Here is a 21,992-nt window from a genome sequence, read left to right as displayed (position 1 = left end):
TTCCCGCTGGTAAGCGGTCCCTATTTATCTACTTGCACCCGGGGGTGCTTTCGAACTGCTAGGTTGGCAGGCGCTGGGACCGAACGACGGGAGCGCACCCTGCCGCGGGGATTCGAACCGCTGATCATGTGATCGGCAAGTCCTAGGCGGTGAGGTTTTGCCCACAGCACCACCCGCGTCCCTAAATTACCTGTAAGCAACAACAAAAATAAACTGTGGCGTTTATTGCATAGCTAAGCATTATTTGCACCAATGCTGACTTTAGTCACAAGGTTCACATTTAATGGACAACACAGGGAGGAAATACCTTAATTCATGGTTATCCTTTACCACAGTTGCTTTTTGACCACCCTAAAAAATATGGCTGTATTTCTCAACCCCTAGAAAGACAAGGTCAGTGATACAGCATCTGCTTTGCATATATTTAGTTTCAGGCCGGATTCCTAACATCTAAAAGTAAAGGACTTAGGCGGCTGCACTGAGGACAGTCTCTGGAGAACTATTACTGATAGTGTCACAGCTCAGTGTCACAGCTCAGTGACTTTTTGTGTGCAGAAGATCTCAGTGCAGCTCCCGGCAGCTCCAGCCAAGGCTGGGAAAGGCTCCTGCCTTAAAGTGGGACAAAACTGTTGCTAATCAGTGCAGACACTACTAGCAAGATGAACAAATATGCTTCTAATTTTCTGTGCTGGGCTTGAGGGCCCCACAGTGGCCCCCTGCAGCCCAATCAACCAATGTACTTGTTAGTTTCTGTGTGTGTTGATTGCTATATCATTTTATGCCAACATAGGCTTATAAGCAGCTTACAAAGGATAAAAACCTGTTACACAGACTTTAAAATATAAACATCCACAGTTAAAAACACAATAAAACAATTCAATTAAACCATTAAAATATAAACATTCAGAATTAAAATGAACAATGAAACAATCCCATTAATATGACACAGCAATTAAAAGAGAGAAACTCAGGTGGAGAGATGAAAGGAATGCCTCAGTCTGATGATCCCAGAAAGGGGGCTGTTCATTAGCTACCATGTCTGGTCACGGTTGCAACACTAAGTTTGAGCATTACAGTTGTGCCCCTCAAGTATCCTATTTTAAGACTTTGTGATTGCAGGGGGTCATGACAAATCAAATGAATAATTTCTGCATGCCTTTGCTAGAGTATAATGGAATGAGAGTGTTTCAAAGTGCTTTGAGGGAGGCAAGGCATAGAAAACTACAGTAAAAAAATTGAAGGTTATTTGGAATCTTTATCTACTATCCTTTAACAATACTTTCTAGGCAAAGCTGTTAAAAGATCTGCAGTTTGAAGCTGTATGGAAACAATGGTATTAAGATATTTTAGACAGGCAGATTATGTGATCTGCAAGCAGAACTAAAAGGGCTGGGTACTACTAAGAAGTTGAACCTTTTAATGTTTAGAATGGGGGAGAGAAGGAGAATGGTTGTGTTCTCACTGCACCTCAGAGCACCAACATCTGATCCTCTCCTGAAACTCCTGGTGGGAAGTCTTTTCAATCTACTTTTTAAATGGAAACAACGATTGTGGACATCCAGTCTTCCTGTTCTTCTGTTCTTTGGCCAACAGCAATCCTGGGGGGCAGGTGCAGCCAGCCTGTCTTGGGACCAAGCACCTCCCACCTGGCCCAGCCAGACTGGCCAGGATTCAAAAAAGGCCAGTGGTAGGAAAGCCTGCCAATCCCCAGCTGCCAGCCTGGAAATTCCCCACGACCAGTCGCCTAGGCCCCCGGCATTGCTCCCACAGGAGGGAGCCCACCATGGGTAAGCCACTATTATTCACATGCAAACAATATTGTGATAGAGCTCAAAGGATGACAATACCAGGACATGGATTAAATTCCCAAAAAGAAATTGTGTGAGTGTATACTTTATAGACTATTCCATAAGAAGCATGGTATGTCTCGTTGCAAGCTGAACTGAAAAATTCTATTCATGGTCTTGGAACTGGCCATTTGCAATGTTCCCTTCTTAGTAAGCAGGCTCTGAGCCAGCCTTTAAAGGCCACACAATACTCCGCTAGAACACTATGTGAATTTAAATAGCTGACATAGATTTGATCTGTGCCTCATATAATTCACGCACATGGTCAGAAACAAACCACGGCTTCCCACAAATGAGCAACATACACTTGTGCACACTGGTTTAGCTCTCTGAGAGCACTGCTCTCTTGTTGTGTTTTGGGTATCTTCTCCCTGGGAGCTGTCCTCACTGGCTTAGCTTTATGTGTGAACCAACATTAGTGGTTTGTTTCTTCCAAGGCACAAGCTGCCAACAAGCCGATAACAAACCTTGGCTTATGGTCATAGTTTGGTTGGAGAGAAACAAATCACAAGCGCTGGTTCACACATAAAGCTAATCCAGGCTACAGTTTGTTTCCTCCCAGCTGAGCAAAGGGAGAAGCAGGGATGCAGGCAGGGATCAAGGCAGGCGCAAATGAGCCATGTGCACCAGCATGCTGCTTGTTCATGTTAAACCATAGTTTATTTCAGATTATGGCTTACTGTGATGTGCCAACTAAGACATTATGAACTCTGCCAACACACTTCCAAGTTTGTTCTCTATTCAGTCCACCAGCGAATGGTTTCTTCTAGTTTCTTGCATTCACATTTGTGCTTGCAATGAAGTTCAATCATTAAAAAAATAAAAACAAATGGTTAAATGGAAGTGCTTTGTATTATTTATTACCTTCTGAATATACTAGTAGTCTCTCCTTCACTGGAGGTATTTAACAAAAGCCTAGATAGCCATCTGTCAGGGATGCTGCCATTGCGTCACACACTGTAGAACCTGCATTGAGCTGCAGGTTACAATAGAATTCTTCTATTCTTTGTTTTTATTCTACTCTTCCTCCAAAAAATTCAGAGCAGGATACATTACTCTTCTCCCACCTCTACCCTGTGCAACACAGACACCTCATTTTATCCTCACAACAACCCTGGGAAGAAAGTTAGGATGATAAAGCCTAAGGGACCCTGGTTAACCCAGGGACTTCCCTGGTTGAGTGAGGACTTTATGTTGTGAACCATCCTGACATCAAAGGATGAAAAGCAATATACAAATTTAATAAATAATAATAATAAGAATTTGAACCTAAGTCTCAAAATCCTAGTCTGACACTCCAACTCGCACTGGGTCTTTATTCCAAATTCCAAATTGAAGCAATGGTTTGTGTAGTTGATTGGCAGAAGCTTTCTGGAATCATTCCAAGTCCTACAAGGCAGTGTTTTCAACTGGAGACATCAAAGACTGACCTCAGACTTAGGCCACATACATTGCAAGGATATATTTTACATTTGCACTATAGTCTTCTATTGCTGGCCATGAGGAAGAGAGTATTTACACTTATCAGAAGAAGAAGAAGAAGAAGAAGAAGAAGAAGAAGAAGAAGAAGAAGAAGAAGAAGAAGAGGAATCTTTATTTGCATCAGCCACTAGCCATAGTAATAAAATAAAATGTACTGAAGATAGAGGTAAAATCTACATATACAAAATACATTCTGGAGGTTTACATCAATAATCAAATAATAGATCTTATTCTAATTGCCCCTGCACTTATCGATAGTTTTTAATTCTTTCCTGCTACTGCTAGGAAACATTTCTTGAAAAGGTTTGACAATTAGATGATGTTTACTGTTTGCATGAGACTGGCCTTATAAGAGGTCAGGAAATAATTGCCCTTAGGATACACTATCCAATGATCTTGGAATAATTTATGTTATGTTTCACCTTCCTCTGCAATTTTTTTCTATTTGAATATATTCTGACTATATTTATCATTTTCTCTATGGCATGGCTTATGGTAACTACTAATGTTCTGTATGGGTGTGTCCTTGACTTTTTGATACAAAATGCTATTAATGTTATTAATATATGTTTGCCTTTAGAATAGTATTTAGTAGCCAGGTCAGAATCAGCATGATTGTGAGTTGCACTGTGTTATGGATAGCATGCAGCTCTAGTGCAAGATGCTGCTTAAGTCCACACCTAGTTACATCTAATATTAATTCGCTCAAAACATTTACCGTTTCGCTCTTCAAAGTGCAAAGTGGCTCCTAACAGTGAGTGTTAGGAGTCCCATAACACACACAGTCCCATGATGAAGATGAAATGATGTTGTTCTTAAGCATTTGGAGCTTTGAGGATGAAATGCTCAGAAGGGCTTCATTCATGGAAGTTAAGTGGAACTATCCTCCAGGCTGAGGCCATGGGGTGCCACTGTATCCTGTGTGGTCATCCAGAAGTTCCGCCTCTTGGTTAACATGGTTGCATCTAGCAGTTAACTGGTATAATGATCTCTGGCTGGAGAACAAGTCCCGATAAGAAGTAATGACTTTCCGGCAGTTTTAAGTGTGTTTATTTACAAAAAGACACATCCAGAGCATGGCTTCTCACCTGCTCACATTTACGATAGTTGGTCAGTCTGAATTTTTGCCCCTCCCACAGCAGGAAGGATGCCAAACTCCTGCCTTTCACCTCTTGCCCTTCCGTTGCCATCTGATCTTATGCAGATGCCTAGAACGGGGACTGAGAGGCTGGCCTGCCCCCTCTCCACTTTCACTCGACACAGACTTAGACCTCTGCTTATCTGCTGATTGCCTAGCAACACTCTGGCTGCCTTCCAACTCTTCCTCTGCTTGAGAGCTAACAGAGTCTTCCCTGGGAAGGGGGTTGAATTGCCCTTTCTCAACTATGTCAACCAGCTCTCATCTGCAGCCAGTCCCTCGTTCATTTAGTTTGATTTCTGAGTCTAACTCTTCCCCTGCACTCTGGGTGGCCATGTTCCTGACAACTGGTAACTCAGATAGTGGTTCTCAGAATTTAAAGGTTTAGCAACTGGTTTCTCCACTTTTTTAAAGTCAAAATTGAAGATTTCTGGTTTCTGAAATATGTGCAGAGGTCAGCTGTAGCTCTACCTACATACCCGATATGACGTCCTCCTTTTTGCACTCATTGATTTAGGTTCTATCACAGGACCTGAAGGTGATGGTAAAGTAGTAAAGTCCAGTAAAATAGTAGCAGCTGTTCTGCTGATCCAAATCCCAACAGGCACCCAGAGCAAGCGGGAATGAAGTGCTACTTGATGCATAACCACAAATAAATAAAAGGCTGTCATTAATGTATCAGTACCATCAAGACAATCAAGAGCAGCTGCAACATGAGACTACATTCCCCACACTCAAATGCTGTAAGCCTTTCAAAAAAGGGCAAAGTTTTACAATATCCTCTCCGAATAGTATCACCAAAGTCGCAGAACAGCTTTGAACCACTCTGGAGAGGTTGCAGAGTCTTAGAACTATTGAGGTAAAAACTGCTTGCTTGCCTCTTGTTGTGTGGCCACATGGTGAAGAGACTGCCTTGTATAATATGAACTAAGGCTGATAGAAAAATAGCCTTTTCCATTACACCTTTGATACAAGTTGGCATCCCCTACCAAAACCTCAGCCAAACGCGTGTTCTTCTCCTGTTTACTCTGACTTCCGTAATACTTTCTGCTCCCAGTTCCCTGCACTGCCAGGTTGACAATTACAAATGGCCAGAGATGATGGAAATTGTAATACAATAACATATGGAGGGCCACAGGCTACCAATCCATGCCCTGTTGTGTCCCCTATATCCAAGTGGAAATTGATAATATCCAATTGTAGATTGCAAGCACCTCAAAGCAAGAACCCATCTACTACTGCAACACTGTAAAGCTCCATGATGCTAATTATATAATTAAATGCATAAATAGATACATGAAGCCCATTTCAAGTCAGCAGAAGGCAGCTGCTCTCGTAAGAATGGGAGCCTCAGAAATAGCAGGAAAGATTTCATGATTTTCCAAGTTGAAAGTGACAAGTAGCTTGGGCTCTTGATTATATCCCATCTGCCACCTTTGTTAGGCCATTAAAATGTGTTTTTTTAAATGAAGAAATAAGCAGCATCCTCGAGCTAATGAATGTTAAATTATTAGTATAAACATGCCACCTTTTATTTCTGCCTCCGAAAACGTCTTTTCTCTGTTTTGTTTTCTAACTAAATTGCTATAATTTATCACATTAACTTGAGCTGCTCTTTTTTGCTGAGACATCTGTGAGGGGGCAGTCTCAGGTAAAAATAAAAAACAACTGCATGAAATCCTCAGTAACTATTACTACAAAACACCCACCCACGCCCACGCCCAAATGGCGAGATTCTGTGGGTTTGCCACCTGCTGGCTCTTATTTCTTCAAGTTTAGCAGCCTCAAATAACATTTCACTCAGTTCTTTATTTAGAAAGCTAAAGTCAAAAGGAACAGCAGAGGGGTCTTTTTTAAAAAAAGGAAAGGAAAGGAGAAATAAGCCCTAGACAGAAGCTTGAAGTTAAGGGAAAATATTACAGGGAGCCGCTATCTCTATGAACATTTACTGTATAGTCAGCAACTAGTTTTCTTGGAGGACCACTAGGAGATGTGAGTGAGGGGTGGTGGGGCCTGACAGGAGGTTCTGTTCCCACTAGGTCTGCCTGCTATGTGGCTTTTGCCTCTAAGTTGAAGAACATAAAGAGAGCCCTGCTGCTGATTCAGGAAAAGAGCACATCTGAGTCCAGCACTCTGTTCTCACAAGGGCCAACCTAATGCCCCTGGGAAACTCTCCTGTCCACATCTGGGATTTCCAGTAAGTTTTATTTAGAGGTATACTGCTTCAACTTCCTCAGACAAAGCATTTCTCAAGGGAATGGATTTGGATCAGGGCCTCCACAAGTTGCTCACCCGTAGCATACTTGCATGCAAGATATTGATTATATTATTATATTATATTATATTATATTATATTATATTATATTATATTATTACTACATCTATTAATTCCTTTTCATGCAATTTTTTAATATTCAAAATTATGGATGTGTGTGGGTGTGTGGGTGTATATATATATATATATATATATATATATATATATATATAAGCTCATCTGTCTCCTGAGAAATCTCTATGTGGGAGAAGAAGCTACAGTTAGAACTGGATATGGAACAACTGATTGGTTCAAAATTGGGAAAGGAGTACGACAAGGCTGTATATTGTCTCCCTGCTTATTTAACTTATATGAAGAATTCATCGTGCGAAAGGCTGGGCTGGATGAATCCCAAGCAGGAATTAAGATTGCTGGAAGAAATATCAACAACCTCAGATATGCAGATGACACAACACTGATGGCAGAAAGTGAGGAGGAATTAAAGAACCTTTTAATGAGGGTGAAAAAGGAGAGTGCAAAATATGGTCTGAAGCTCAACATCAAAAAAACGAAGATCATGGCCACATCACCTCCTGGCAAATAGAAGGGAAAGAAATGGAGGCAGTGAGAGATTTTACCTTCTTGGGCTCCATGATCACTGCAGATGGTGACAGCAGTCACAAAATTAAAAGACGCCTGCTTCTTGGGAGAAAAGCAATGACAAACCTAGACAGCATCTTAAAAAGCAGAGACATCACCTTGCCAACACAGGTTCGTATAGTTAAAGCCATGGTTTTCCCAGTAGTGATGTATGGAAGTGAGAGCTGGACCATAAAGAAGACTGATTGCCGAAGAATTGATGCTTTTGAATTATGGTGCTGGAGGAGACTCTTGAGAGTCCCATGGACTGCAAGAAGATCAAACCTATCCATTCTTAAGGAAATCAACCCTGAGTGCTCACTGGAAGGACAGATCCTGAAGCTGAGGCTCCAATACTTTGGCCACCTCATGAGAAGAGAAGACTCCCTGGAAAAGACCCTGATGTTGGGAAAGATGGAGGGCACAAGGAGAAGGGGACGACAGAGGACGAGATGGTTGGACAGTGTTCTCGAAGCTACCAGCATGAGTTTGACCAAACTGGGGGGCAGTGGAAGACAGGAGTGCCTGGCGCGTTCTGGTCCATGGGGTCACGAAGAGTCGGACACGACTAAACGACTAAACGGCAACAAATCATATCTCCTATCATTCTCCTCTTTTCCAGGCTAAACATCCCTGACTCCCTCAACTGTGTGTGTGTGTGTGTGTGTGTGTGTGTGAGAGAGAGAGAGAGAGAGAGAGAGAGAGAACATCAGTCTTCGTGATCTTGCAGTTCTCTCTCATTTGCAAGTTTTTTTTAAAATTCCTAGTCTATGTAATCTGGTCATCAATAATAGAATATATCATCAAGTGAGCACACAGATGGTAATTTCTGTGGTGCACCAACTGTGGTGCACTAACAATGACCTGCCCTTTTATATTCATTTTGCCACACTCACTGGCCCACCCCGGGTGTCATCCCTGAGGGGGGGTGACATCGTTTCGCCCCTCTGGGACGCTGCTGCGGGCGGCTATCCCTGCTCTCAGGTGCACAGCATGTGTGCTGCTCCAGGTGCCAGAGCAGCTAGCTCTGCCTCTGGCCATACCAGCCTTAATCCCGCACTGGAAGTTTGATCATAGATAGCATAGTATCACGACAAAGGCTGAAGCTTCATTTCACGGGGAGGGATATGTACCATATTTTCACTCTATAAGATGCACTTTTCCCCTCTTAAAAAGTAAGGGGAAATGTGTGTGTGCGTCTTATGGAGCGAATGCAGGCGGAAGGCTCTGCTCAGCGCTCCCTTTAAAGAGCCGTGTGGAGCTTTTCCTCCTTGGGGAAAAGCCCCCAAGAGCCGCACACACACTCCGCGCGCTCTTTAAAGGGAGCATGCAGCTCTTGGGGGAGCCTTAGCCGCGCGCAGCCTCTCCCAGGCAGGGGATGAAGGCTCCCCTTGCCCGGGAGAGGCTGCGTGCGGCTATCCCATAAGCTGCGTGCTCTGTCCCTTCCCCCACCTCCCGCAAAAGCCAGGGATAGCCGCACTCCCTTTAAAGAGCCGCGTGGAGTGTGTGTGTGGCTCTTGGGGGCTTCTCTCTCCTCGGGGAAAAGCCTGCAAGCGCCGCACACACGCTCCACGCGGCTCGTGGAAGGGAGCGCTGAGCAGAGCCGGGGATGCAGACAGGCTCTGCTCAGCGCTCCCTTTAAATAATCCCCCCCCCCGCATTCCCCCTCTAAAAACTAGGTGCGCCTTATGGTCAGGTGCATCTTATGGAGCGAAAAATACGGTGTTTACTCAGTTTCCCTAATTAAATATGTGTTGGGGGGTTATTGTTTTAGTTTGTTACTATGTTATGTATCTTTTTGCTTTTGTATTGTAAACTCCCCTGTGTTCCTCGGATGAAGGGCGGTATAGAAACTTAATATAACCAAATAAATGCAGCCACTTTCTCCACAGTGGTACCTCGGGTTAAGAACTTAATTGGTTCTGTTCTTAACCTGAAACTGTTCTTAACCTGAAGTACCACTTTAGCTAATGGGGCCTCCTGCTGCAGCTGTGCCACTGGAGCACAATTTCTGTTCTCATCCTGAAGCAAAGTTCTTAACCCAAGGTAATATTTCTGGGTTAGCGGAGTCTGTAACCTGAAGCGTATGTAACCTGAAGTGTATGTAACCCGAGGTACCACTGTAGTTCCATTTAACAGCTTGGAGTAGTGAAACTGTCTAAGTGGCAAAGCTGACTAGGACTGCTAGTCATTGTCACAAGGTAAATTACTCAATTAGCTATGCAGAAAGTATTTCATGTTGCACAGAGCAAAGTTTCAAAGTTGCTCTAGTAATTACAGAGCAGATCTGTACGTGTTACTCTCCTAGGCACTACACAAAAGGCATTGGCAACAGCTACACCAAAACAGACACACATCCGTTCCAGGGATCTATTGCATTCCTCCAAAGGCTAACATTGTCTTTTACAGAGTACAAATTAGAGCCCTATGGGAACTTGCAAAATCAATCTGACTAAAGGCCACAGCAGGACACCTGCACAAAAACACCCTGTGTACCACTGGCAATATAGCTCTACATCACCCCCTAAAAATCTCTGTAGAGCTGTCATCTGTACACAGCCTCAATCTGTCATTGCAAAACCAAATGTCAGCTCACATGTATTTTTAAAGTAGCAGAGATGTCACTTACCCGTAAGAAGGAGAGATCTCGGTTATGTTCAATGCTGGTGATTTCTAGGTTACCCATAACTACCTCGCAGTTCTCATAGTACTTCCGCAATGCACGATACTGTTGCTCAAGATCAGACAAAGAGCTTAGCTTGTTCTCCGTGCCAGCACAAACTGGAAGAAAGATGAGGGGAAAGAAAGAATTAGAATTAATGCAAATATACAACTGTAGCAAGATATACAAGAGCAAGGTTTCTGTACATGATGCACTTGACTCCATTAGACCATGCCTCTTTACTCCATGTATTATGCTTGAAGCAAAATGGTAATATATACAAAAGTAAGCTACAATCCAGTGAATTCATTTGAGCAAAATGTACAAAATGGTTCATGCCCGCAGGGTGTTTTCTCACTCTCCTGACTGTCGGCCATTTAGCCAACCTCTTCCACATTCAAATATGCTTTTGAAACATCCACAAGATTTGCAGCAACAGAACACATGGGGTAGATACAGGTGGGATTCCAAACAGAAAATGAGAAAAGCTTCATTACGTTCCGTGATCTGCATATGTGCTACTCTGCATTGAAGTTAATATTCACAATGGGATTTCAAGCATGTGTATGCTGCAATTCAAAAGTGGTGTATATTGAAATGGGATCAGAAGATCGGTAGTGATGCCTGAAAATATATCAGTGGGGCAGCCAGTGGAAACCTAGTACAGACTCAAATATACATTACCTTACAGTGGCTGATGAGTGTGGTGGCCAATCCCAACTACGGAGAAATGCTTATAAACTGAGCTAGTTTGTGGTCATACACTGACATAACTTTTGCAGCATCTTAACAACCACTCAAGAATCCAGGATAATGAAATAAATCTTGATGTCATCAGAATTCACTAAAGGTTTGTTTTAAATAGCCACTATAACTTAAAGGCAAAGGACCTAAGTAGGTCTGAATACGGTACACTGCAGAGAGGGTGTTTGGATATTACCAAATGAGAAGGAAAGACTTCTTTTGGTAGAACGCTTAGCCAAAGCACACGTGGGGCACAGAAATACAAGTAGTTTCAGAATGCCAAGCAAAAGAAGCTAGGTTTCAGTTATTTTGCACCTGAATGAAACAATCAAATTTATGTGCCTTCTGTGCTCTTCTGTTCTGTTTTGTTTTATTGGTGAATAGAGATGGAGTCCAGGGCAAGAAAATGTGCACCCTCTCAAGCTCACCACTGCAAGTGCCTCCTTAGTGCTACACAATAAACCAAGGCTTGCTGAAACCAAACACAGTGATGCAGAACAATGAAGGACCAGCATGTCTTGAAAGCTTTTGTGGGATTACCAGTTTCATGTAACCAACATGCTTAAGTATAATTACTGCATGAAGGGGTTAATGTAATAGGAGTAAGCTGTTCTGCCAGGCTTCTCTAGGTCACTCCCCTTCACCTTGGGAGGAAAGTAATCAAGCCTGTTGTTCCCTTTTAGTCTACCTGAGAAGCTTAGCATGTAAAGATGTCTTAGCTGGTTGTTCCAAGCTCAGACCTCATGGCTCTTACAAGCCATTATTGTGTACCAATAATTAAGGAACTCTCACCACTGTAACTAAGCCAAGTTGTACTGCCTGTGCCTTCTGAATGCTGCATTGAAAAGCACCTCAACGTGATGTTTGGAGAGTAAGTAAACCAAACGTGTGGTCTTTTCTATGCTACAGGAAGAGGGAAGTTTGGGAACTCACAAGGTCATATTTTAAAGGTCTAAAAGCCTATGTTTCCATGCTTTACTTTGCTGCATATTTTGTGATTTTAAAGAAGAAGAAGAAGAAGAAGAAGAAGAAGAAGAAGTTATTATTATTATTTATACCCTGCACATCTGGCTGGGCTTCGCCAACCACTCTGGCTGGCTCCCAACAAAATCTCTGCTGGGGTTCTCTCACCAGAGAGTACTTGCCCCAAACCTGGAGCTTGGCAGCTAAGAATTCTCTTTTCTATAGACCTATCTTTTCCTTACCACCAACAGCTTTCAGAATTATGTTATCAATAGTAGCAACAGTATGAACCTCTTCTCCTCACTTCTAATTGTAACTGCCTGCAAGCATCATCTACTAACTTTTTTTAAAAAAAGAATTTTGAATTATTATTTTTACCAGAATATTCTTGCACTGCCAATCAAGAATTTTATCAGAGAGAAGAGGAGGTGGTAGTAGTAGCAGCAGTGTGGGCTACCCAAGTCACGGTGCTAGTTGCCCAAGAGAAGCCACCTGTTGCTGCAGGTCAGGTCTCGCTGCCCAGCTCATGTCAGGTGCAAGCTGAGCCCAATACAAGTAATTGACAGTTTATGTTCCTGGCGAGTCAGGAGCCGTGTGTTGAGGTTGGGAAGTCAGCAAACAGTTATTTGATTTTGAAAAGACCTTATTGACAATATGGATGCCCTGCCCCTCCACACACATGACCAGATCACACAGGCATTAGAGACTCATAAATAAATTGATGTAATTTGCAGGTAGAAGAGCATTTTCAGGGGCAAGGGAGCTTGGTTCAAAATATATCCACATCTTGTGAGATAGGCAAATATGTATTGCAAGCCAGATTTTTTTGTAGCCGAAGGACAGAGAGAGTGCAAAAGAACCCTTTCCCCCAGGTCCAGACAGTCCCCAGTAGTGTAAAAAGAAACTGCATTTGAATGTAAAGGTTGGATAAAACTATGCCAAAAACTAAAATCATACAAACAACCACCCAGATTCTGCAGCCGATTCAAAGACTTAGGATGCCCAGCTTCAGGAGGGGGGAAGGGAGTACGTTTCTTTCCTGATTTTATGGCAGATGTAGTATCCAAAAGGGGAATACAACCTCTACACTACAGAAATGTCTCCGTGCAAATTTCCTCCTGGATTTTACTTACTTAAAAGTGTACATCTGAACATTCTGGCAGCTCCAGCAATCTGGATTACTGGCCACCAATGCACAGTGAAATGGTACACACAGCAGCTCGGTGCTCTGAATATGTGTTGGCTCAGCACCATGTTGCTTGCAAACATCCTATCCAGAAAAGATAAAACTCCATGCCTGGTCCAACAAGGATTCTCCAGGAATTCATTCATAAATCTCTTGCCTTTGAGAAATATGAGCCAGCTTGATACTTTGGTCTATTTCTATCCTATGCTAAATAAACAGCTATTTGAGTTCTCCACCCACCCCATCCCAAATATTTTACCTCCAAAGAGGAAAGACTAGAGGCCAGATTGGTTTGCTTTCAGGAAGGATTTTAAATTTAGGAAAACAAGCATAGAGACACCTGGCAGCAAAAGTGCAATAAGATGTATTTCGCGAAGAACATTTTCTGTCTGTATTCTTTTGATACTTTGGAGTAAAATACCAAAAGATGAGCAGAGCATTGCGGGAGAATTCTTTCAGTTTAGTGACAACCTTTCTGACGAGAGCCTAGGAAAGAGAATTTCTGAAGTCCGAGATGGAGCAGAAGTATATTATGCAAATCTGCAGACAGAAGAAACTGACACAATTGTTTCCTTGAAAAAGAAACCTGCAAGACATAGCTAACCATGTGAAAATGACCCCTGTGGCGCTGGAGAAACACAGCCCTATTTATAATAACCAAGGAGTGCCTCCTTAAAGTGAGAATAGTGTCAGAATCCCGACTGGAGGTCAGAATCAGTAAGGTTCTCTACTGTTTTATCCCATGTTGATGGCCTTTCAGCTGATTCCCTGGTGGCCCGCTGGAATGTGGAGTTAACCAGGGCTATTGACTGTTTGGCTCCAAAGCGCCCTCTCCGATTGCATGGAGTCCGGACAGCCCCGTGGTTTTCCACGGATCTGAGGGCAATGAAACAATCGCTGAGACGGCTAGAGCGCCGGTGGCGGATAACCCATTCTGAATCTGACCGGACACGGGTTAGAGCTCAATGTCGAGCCTACCAAGTGGCGATAGCGACGGCGAAGAAGACTTTCTTCACCGCCTCTATTGCATCTGCGGAAAACAGCAGCAGGAGACTCTTTCAGGTGGTTCGCAATTTAGCGGAACCACCTGCTCCATCAGGGCCCAGTAGCGGCCACATGATCTCCTGCAATGACTTTGCAAAGTTTTTTGCAGATAAAGTCGCTCAGATTCGAGAAGAGGTAGACTCCACCGTGGGAGCAGGGCCGGGGCGGGAGAGTGCTAGAGTCCTGTCTAGTCAAGTTGTGTGGGATCAATTCCAATCTGTTACCCCCGAGGATGTGGACAGGCTGCTTGGACGAGTGAAACCAACCACTTGCCGCCTCGATCCTTGCCCATCCTGGCTTATAAAAGCTAGCCGGGAAGGACTGGGCGATGGGCTTCGTGGGGTGGTGAATGCTTCCCTCCGTGAGGGAGCCTTCCCAGACCCGCTGAAAGAGGCGGTTATTAAACCGCTTCTTAAAAAACCATCTTTAGATGCGGCCACGATAGCCAACTATCGCCCAGTCTCAAATCTTCCATTCTTGGGCAAGGTGATTGAGCGAGTGGTTGCTGAACAACTCCAGGCACGCCTGGAAGAAGCGGACCATTTGGATCCCTTCCAGTCGGGATTCAGGCCTCATCATGGGACTGAAACTGCCTTGGTCGCACTGGTTGATGATCTCCGGCGGGCTAGGGACAAAGGTGAGAGCTGTTTCCTAGTTCTGCTGGATCTCTCAGCGGCGTTAGATACCATCGACCATAACATCCTTCTGGACCGTCTTGAGGGGTTGGGAGCTGGGGGCACTGTTATACAGTGGTTCCGCTCCTTCCTCCTGGGCCGTGTTCAGAAAGTGGTGGTGGGGGATGAGTGTTCAGACCCCTGGGCCCTCACTTGTGGGGTGCCTCAGGGTTCTGTCCTCTCCCCCATGCTTTTCAACATCTACATGAAGCCGCTGGGAGAGATCATCAGGGGATTTGGGCTGGGTGTTCATCAGTATGCAGATGATACCCAGCTCTACCTCTCTTTCAAATCAGAACCAGTGAAGGCAGTGAAGGCCCTGTGTGAGTGCCTGGAGGCGGTTGGAGGTTGGATGGCGGCTAACAGATTGAGGTTGAATCCTGACAAGACAGAAGTACTGTTTTTGGGGGACAGGAGGCGGGCAGGTGTGGAGGATTCCCTGGTCCTGAATGGGGTAACTGTGCCCCTGAAGGACCAGGTGCGCAGCCTGGGAGTCATTTTGGACTCACAGCTGTCCATGGAGGCACAGGTCAAATCTGTGTCCAGGGCAGCTGTTTACCAGCTCCATCTGGTACGCAGGCTGAGACCCTATCTGCCTGCGGACTGCCTCGCCAGAGTGGTGCATGCTCTGGTTATCTCCCGCTTGGACTACTGCAATGCGCTCTACGTGGGGCTACCTTTGAAGGTGACCCGGAAACTACAACTAATCCAGAATGCAGCAACCAGACTGGTGACTGGGAACAGCCGCCGAGACCATATAACACCGGTCTTGAAAGACCTACATTGGCTCCCAGTACGTTTCCGAGCACAATTCAAAGTGTTGGTGCTGACCTTTAAAGCCCTAAACGGCCTTGGTCCAGTATATCTGAAGGAGCGTCTCCTCCCCCATCGTTCTACCCGGACACTGAGGTCCAGCACTGAGGGCCTTCTGGCGGTTCCCTCACTGCGAGAAGCCAAGTTACAGGGAACCAGGCAGAGGGCCTTCTCGGTAGTGGCGCCTTCCCTGTGGAACACCCTCCCACCAGATGTCAAAGAGAACAACAACTACCAGGCTTTTAGAAGACACCTGAAGGCAGCCCTGTTTCGGGAAGCTTTTAATGTTTGATGTATTATGGTATTTTAATATTCTTTTGGAAGCCGCCCAGAGTGGCCGGGGAAGCCCAGCCAGATGGGCGGGGTATAAATAATAAATTATTATTATTATTATTATTAAGATTGCAATTGTAAGTTTCATAAAACATTTTCGTACGGTATGTTTAGATATATTATGGCCTTATAAGAAAGCGCCTTGCTACTCTTTCAAGATCTGAGTAGAGAGACCAAAGATCTTCCTGTTCTGGAGAAAAAAGAACAAAATGGGATTTGGTGTAGCAGAGTATAAAAAGCCAGACAGAAACCACTAGAGCCCCAGAGAAGGTTCAATCATGCTAATGCAGAGGGCTGCCATAGAGGAGTGGCATTAAGTGACAGTCAGGAAGCCCCAGCCATGCATTCACACAATTGCCTAATTTCTCATCAGGCTACAATAATAATACCAGCCCACCTTACAGTAAATTTGCAAGAATTAGTGCACTGTAGTGATCAAATATATTATACCACGACAACCTGCCAGGGTAAGTGTGTCTACATATGGGGGGGGGGGAGAGAGAGAGAGAGAGAGAGAGAGAGAGAGAAGAAGAAGAAGAAGAAGAAGAAGAAGAAGAAGAAGAAGAAGAAATGGCTGGGAGAGAACTTTCCAAAAATTAGCAGGAAGTTTTCTCTTCTATAGAGTAGATTTTTAAAACTGCAATCTGACATTGTACTGTCCGTTCTCTCACCACATTTTCCCACATATGTATCAACCTGAGATAAAGGCACATGAATTGTGTTGGACATGTATAAATTGCTATACAGTTGCCAAGTATTAATACACAGAGCCTTCTGCCTGCTTAGCAAAGAAATTAGGAGTCATATAGACTTGTACATATTTTTAGCAGCCACCCCAATGCATGACAACAAGCAAAAAACACCGATGCTATACATGGAATGAATTTGGCAAACTATGGCTAGTCCAAAATATGTTTAATTATCAGAAAGTGAAATGGCAGATGTTGAAGTTTGAACACATGACATCGTCCAACTTTTGAAATCTAAACGCAAGTTTTTTCCATTAAAATATTAGCACTGACACATATCTACTCAGAATTAAATATTCAACCCCAAATGTTGACACCTGCAATGAAAATACTAGGATGGTTCCAGACTAAGCTAATCATACAGTAATGACTACCTTCAATTTATTTGTATTTATGTTCTTAAATTTATAACACACTTTTCTTCCACCTACTCTGAGCTGATTTTGGGGTGCACATGGGGGGAAAGGATGGGGGAAAGTCCTGTTGTACAAGTGGAATTCCTTGAACAGGACTTCTGCTGATGGGACTTTTTAGCTGAATACCACCCTAAGTAAGGATCCAACACCAACTGAAATTCTGACAACAAAGCAGACATTAAACAGAAAATATATTAACCTGCTACTGTTTTCAAAAACCAAGGCTGGCGTGTGGCCTCTAACTATTTTAGCCATGCATTTTTTGCTTTATTGATGATGCTGTAGGAGCTGCGCGACCACACATTGCATCTTCCGCATTCTGCTCCTGCTTTAATGAGGTTAACTGTTTAAATGACAGATTAATAAATACAAAGAGTTCAATGGCATATTTTTTCATCACATCGTAAAACATGCATTCTGAAATTTATTATATGTGATGGACCAAACAAGAAACATAGAGACAGAGCTACATTCTACAAATGATTCCAGAAATATATAGTCTGCAGTTATCCCTTGATTAATTCCATTTTAATATTTAAATAATTGCTAATATTTTCAGGAGCACATTTTCGATAAGCCAAGGCTGGTTGTTTTCTTTCATTTTTAATTAACTTTACTTAATGCAACACTATGCACTTTTGTGCATCTCTCCTCATCAAAACTGCAGCTTACTTTTTAAATTGCTGGAGCTGTTTGTGTGCGAGAGTGTCATTTTACTTTAAAAAAAAGGAAAAGGGGAAGGGGGGGAAGCTTGTTAAAGAGGGGCTCCGGAAAAGATTACCAGCCGTGCCTCTCTACACGAGGCCTTGCCTGAGTAGAGCACGACTTTCATTTGCCAATCGATTTGCCAATCAGGCGGTATATACACAAGGCATTGCTCACAAGATCAGGCCCATTGATTTCAGAAGTCCATTTATGAAAAGAGAACTGAAAATTCACTTTCCCATGTCAGCTTAACGACATGGAGCCCTCTTTTGAACACAATTGCAATGTGTTTGTAAGCTTTTTCTTATAAGGCTTTATCAACCTAAATTGTTTGGCTGATACAAGTAAAAACATTGCTCTGTAGTCTTGAAAGAATGTGTTAAACCACACATCGGTACCCTACAATCCTCACAAATGGTCTTTTAAGAAAGATGCCAAGGGGCCAGTGTGTGCACCATCGCTAATCTTGATGTAACCACTTGTAACTTTAAAAAGGTTGTTCTGAGGCAGCAGCAACCTGAAAGCAGGAGATTGACTTAATGGTAGTCAAGAGTCCAAACTGGCCATTCAACAAATGAGGCATCTGTCCCCAGCATCAGGTCCCTTGGAAAAGGCCAAAGAAATTATCTTGATGTTGCCTAACAGTTCCAGAAGGACTAAGTTGTCTCCATTTCTAAGGCCCTGCAAAGGGTCCACAGGGTCCCATTATCTCAGACTAGTCCTGTTGCATCTGTTTCACCTCAGCCCTCAGTCTGAATCAGGTGCTTTAAATGTGGCTGCTTACTTTTCAGCTCATGCAAATTGTCTGCTAATATGCGCAGTTAATATGTGCTGGTTCGAAACCCATATAGCATACCACGGTGGCAATTTGCACAATCAGGGAGAGATTCCAGAGCTCCCCTGATTACAGAAGATGCAGCCATGCTACAGTCTCCCACTCCATCAGCTCACATATTATTATGCTCCAACTAGCAGATCGCCTGCATTAGCTGCAGAGATTATACATAATGGCCACGTTTAGCATGTGAATCTGTGCTAAGTAACTGTGTAAAATAAAAAAAGTAAACCAAAAGAACAGTATGTTCTCCATTATGCAAAATGCAGCTGAAACAGATTTGCCACAGAATACCATGCTTACTTTACCATCTCACTGCCTTCTCCCCAGACTATGCCTGCTACTTCTAAGAAAAACTTTGCAATCTTGACAAGACTCTCTCCCATGACTTTGCAAGAAAGCTACACATTTTGTTACCTTTCCTTTCATTCTGCAACAGTTATTGCAAGACCCATATTCTGCCTTTTCTTGTGGTTTTGTTTCCCAAGTTCTTTCCTGATTTTACAGATGTCCTAACATTACAGAAGGGTCCTGTAGCGATTTTACTTTTTTGAGATTGCAGTGTTATATTACCAAAAGGAACCAGCCTATAAACCAGCAAGCAATGGATGCTAATACAGAACACAATTAGCAAGTGAAGCACATTAACAAACACCAGTCGGTGGGGAAAACTGCAGCAGAGTGCTATTGCCCTCATGTCTTGGTAGTGGGTGGGTGGAAAACAGGATGCTTAACTAGGTAGATATAACCAGGTAGGTAGGCCTTTGGTCTGATTCTGCAGGGCATTTTTATATATTTATGCAATACTGCTAAGCACCTGGCAAAAGACATGATGGTGATGTTGAGTAGGGATGCTGACAAAAATTGCTATGTCTTAATGTGGTACCAAATGCTTTCAAAGTTCCATACTGGGACTTATGACTGCTACATAATATAAGTATTTCTTCAAAGCTATAAATAATTTTGGGAACTAGTGGATACAGGAAGTATCTAACACTCAAGTTCTGTTTGCATGACAGACTTCTGCATATGCAACGAAACTTCTCTTTCCTCTTGTGACACCTGGAAGCCCCTACACACCCTCTAAAACTTGATCCAGAGAGTTGGGGACCCCTAAGGGTAGATCTGTGGGGTGCACAAGAGGAGAGGGGAGGAAGGGGTAACCCTGTTGTATGAGTAGAATTCTGCTTGCACTGCATAGGATGCAACACTACATTTGCTTTATAAGAAGTAGTGATACATGCAAATATTGGGAACTGTTACATCTTATTGAAGAACAAATACTTCAGAAATATTCTCTGTGCCATTGCTTAGTTTGTGAAATTCTTTGGGGACACTGTACAATGAGTGCCATTTGCTCTGTAGTTGGAAGTGAAGCAAATATGTTAGATTTGACAATAATGGACATGAAAAACATTTTTCTTCCTTGGTCACCAATTATTATTTTGTGTTATGGCCCATCTGTAAAGGTGTTCCTATGTTTAAATATTGCACTACTGTGAAAATATGCTGGAGGGTCTACACCATGCACACAACTAGCTACAAGCTCTCCAGGCTTTGCCAAAATCATCTTTCTAACTTAGGCTGGGAATAAATTAACTGCCGTTCCCGTCCTCCATCTCAATTTCTAACAGCCTTTTCCTTATTTTGTTCTAGCATTGTTTTGCCTTGAGCTTAAGTCCTTAACTCTAACATAGGTACCGGACTTGACAAGCAATTAGAGCAAGCAATTTCCACTCGTCAAACCTTGCTAGATTTGTCATCTGCCATCTGCATGATCATCTGGCTCTCCTCGCGGCCTTGCTGTGAATCTGGATCTACTTGCGTAGGAATAATAATAAAAAAGGGCACAAGACACCATTCTGGTGGGAAGAAAGTGACACAGTGGGGGAAGCTGATGTGAGAGTTATTTGCATGTTTTAAAATTTGTATTTCTTGATGTTTTATTATGGGGGCGTGTTTAGGAACACTGCAGCTCTGCCGCTGATATGAATATATGAAGCTACTGTGCAATTCTAGATATGTTTACTCACATATAAGTCCCTTTATTCTCAGTGGGACTAACTCCCTTGTAAGCATGCATGTAAGATTGTAGCCTCAGCCTCAGTGCACAATTACCAAGCTAAAATTTCTTACTATGAGACACAGCTCACATTCAAGCAGGGCTAACTGGGCATTTGAAGTGGAGAATTCTCATAACCTAAGTGACAATCAGACACCTAGGGGCCGCCCACACTTTGGGTTAATGAGGACTGTGAACCTCTTTCACTTACTTTAATTCACCCTTGTCCCTGTGGCATCCAAACACTGCCGTTGCACACTTTCCACTCCCTGGCCTGAATCCAGAGATTTCCTATGCTTTGCAAATCCAAACAGCAGAGGTGAATCACAGATGTAGGAGGATTGTTAAAACTGATTTATAGATTAATTTATGGGTGTTTAGTATAACTATGTTGATTTTTAAAAACTGTATTCAGTGCCATTTGGTGAAAAGGTGGAACAGCAATTTTAAAACAAATCAATATCCCAAACAAATCAATATCCCAAACTTTGTGCCCATGGCACAAATACAAACTGAAATATGAAACAACAAAGATGCAAATGACAACTCTTTGGCTTTCTTAAGTAATGGTTCTTTCAGAAATGCATTATGCAGTGAAATTTAATTGAGAGCCAATCATAAAGTTGGAAGGGACCTAAGGGTCATCTAGCCCAACTCCCATCCAAATTGAAACCATAGTGGTCCCTGCTTAGCTTTGTAAACGTGCTAACACTTTTATTGCCGCACCACTAGAAGGTGATATTCTGCATATCACAGTAGTGTGCAAGTGGGAATCCCCAGGTAAAAACTCCTTACATATAGAAAACTACTATGTCAGGGAGAAGTATATGCTATAAACATTCTCCCCAGTATCTATTTTTTTGTGTTTGTGTGAATTAGTTTTAATTTTGTATTTAATCATGTGACAGTCCCCCTGCCACCCTTGCAGCAGCCTGAATTAATAAAAGCATTAACAAAGCTTGAGAGGGATGATATTGTGCAGATTTCACCATCATCCTCTGAATAAAAATTGTCAGTCACAGATCTAGAAGCTAGATTGCAAAAGCACCACTACTAAACATGCTTTGATGTGCAAATAGACAGAGCTACACATATAAGCAAATATATATTTAACAAGATACTCTGGGTAGGATTATCCCCCCGCCCCATTGTAAGCATTAGCTATAAAATTCCTATTGTTCTTACATGTTTCTTCAGAAGGCATTACAATGCACAGAAGCAACTGTTTATTCTAATGAGAGAGATATTCCTCACTGGGCTGAGCTGTATTTTAGAAAATGACGCTGAGAAGCTGCAGCATTGTGCTCTTACATGGAGCTGCGCTGCCTGCCTGCCTGCCTGCCTGCCTGCCCAGGGGGGAGCCCAGCTAGCAGGTGAATCCCCCTGACAGCCACAGAAAGGAGGGCTGGGCTGGGCTGAGGTTGCCTCTTGCTCCCCTCCCTCCAT

The 21,992-nt window shown here is 43.1% G+C and overlaps 1 protein-coding gene across 4 annotated transcripts in view; it reads right to left on the bottom strand.

Moving 5' to 3' along the window:
* ERBB4 (erb-b2 receptor tyrosine kinase 4) overlaps positions 1 to 21,992 on the bottom strand; it is an 836,864-nt gene that overhangs the window by 501,003 nt on the left and 313,869 nt on the right. For 3 of the 4 annotated variants that reach the window (XM_081015663.1, XM_081015662.1, XM_081015664.1), the window contains exon 2: positions 9,990 to 10,141. In XM_081015663.1, coding sequence (XP_080871789.1) covers positions 9,990 to 10,141 — 152 coding nt within the window. Of the gene's footprint in view, positions 1 to 9,989; positions 10,142 to 17,143; positions 17,216 to 21,992 lie in introns of those variants that run through there. The other variant, XM_081015665.1, reaches the window with a different exon arrangement.

This window comes from Podarcis pityusensis, assembly GCF_964106645.2.
Source record: "Podarcis pityusensis genome assembly, chromosome: 1".
In the NCBI taxonomy this organism is placed as follows: Eukaryota; Metazoa; Chordata; class Lepidosauria; order Squamata; family Lacertidae; genus Podarcis; species Podarcis pityusensis.
Note: the sequence above shows the minus strand (reverse complement) of the source record. Positions and strands in the feature narration are given on the sequence as shown.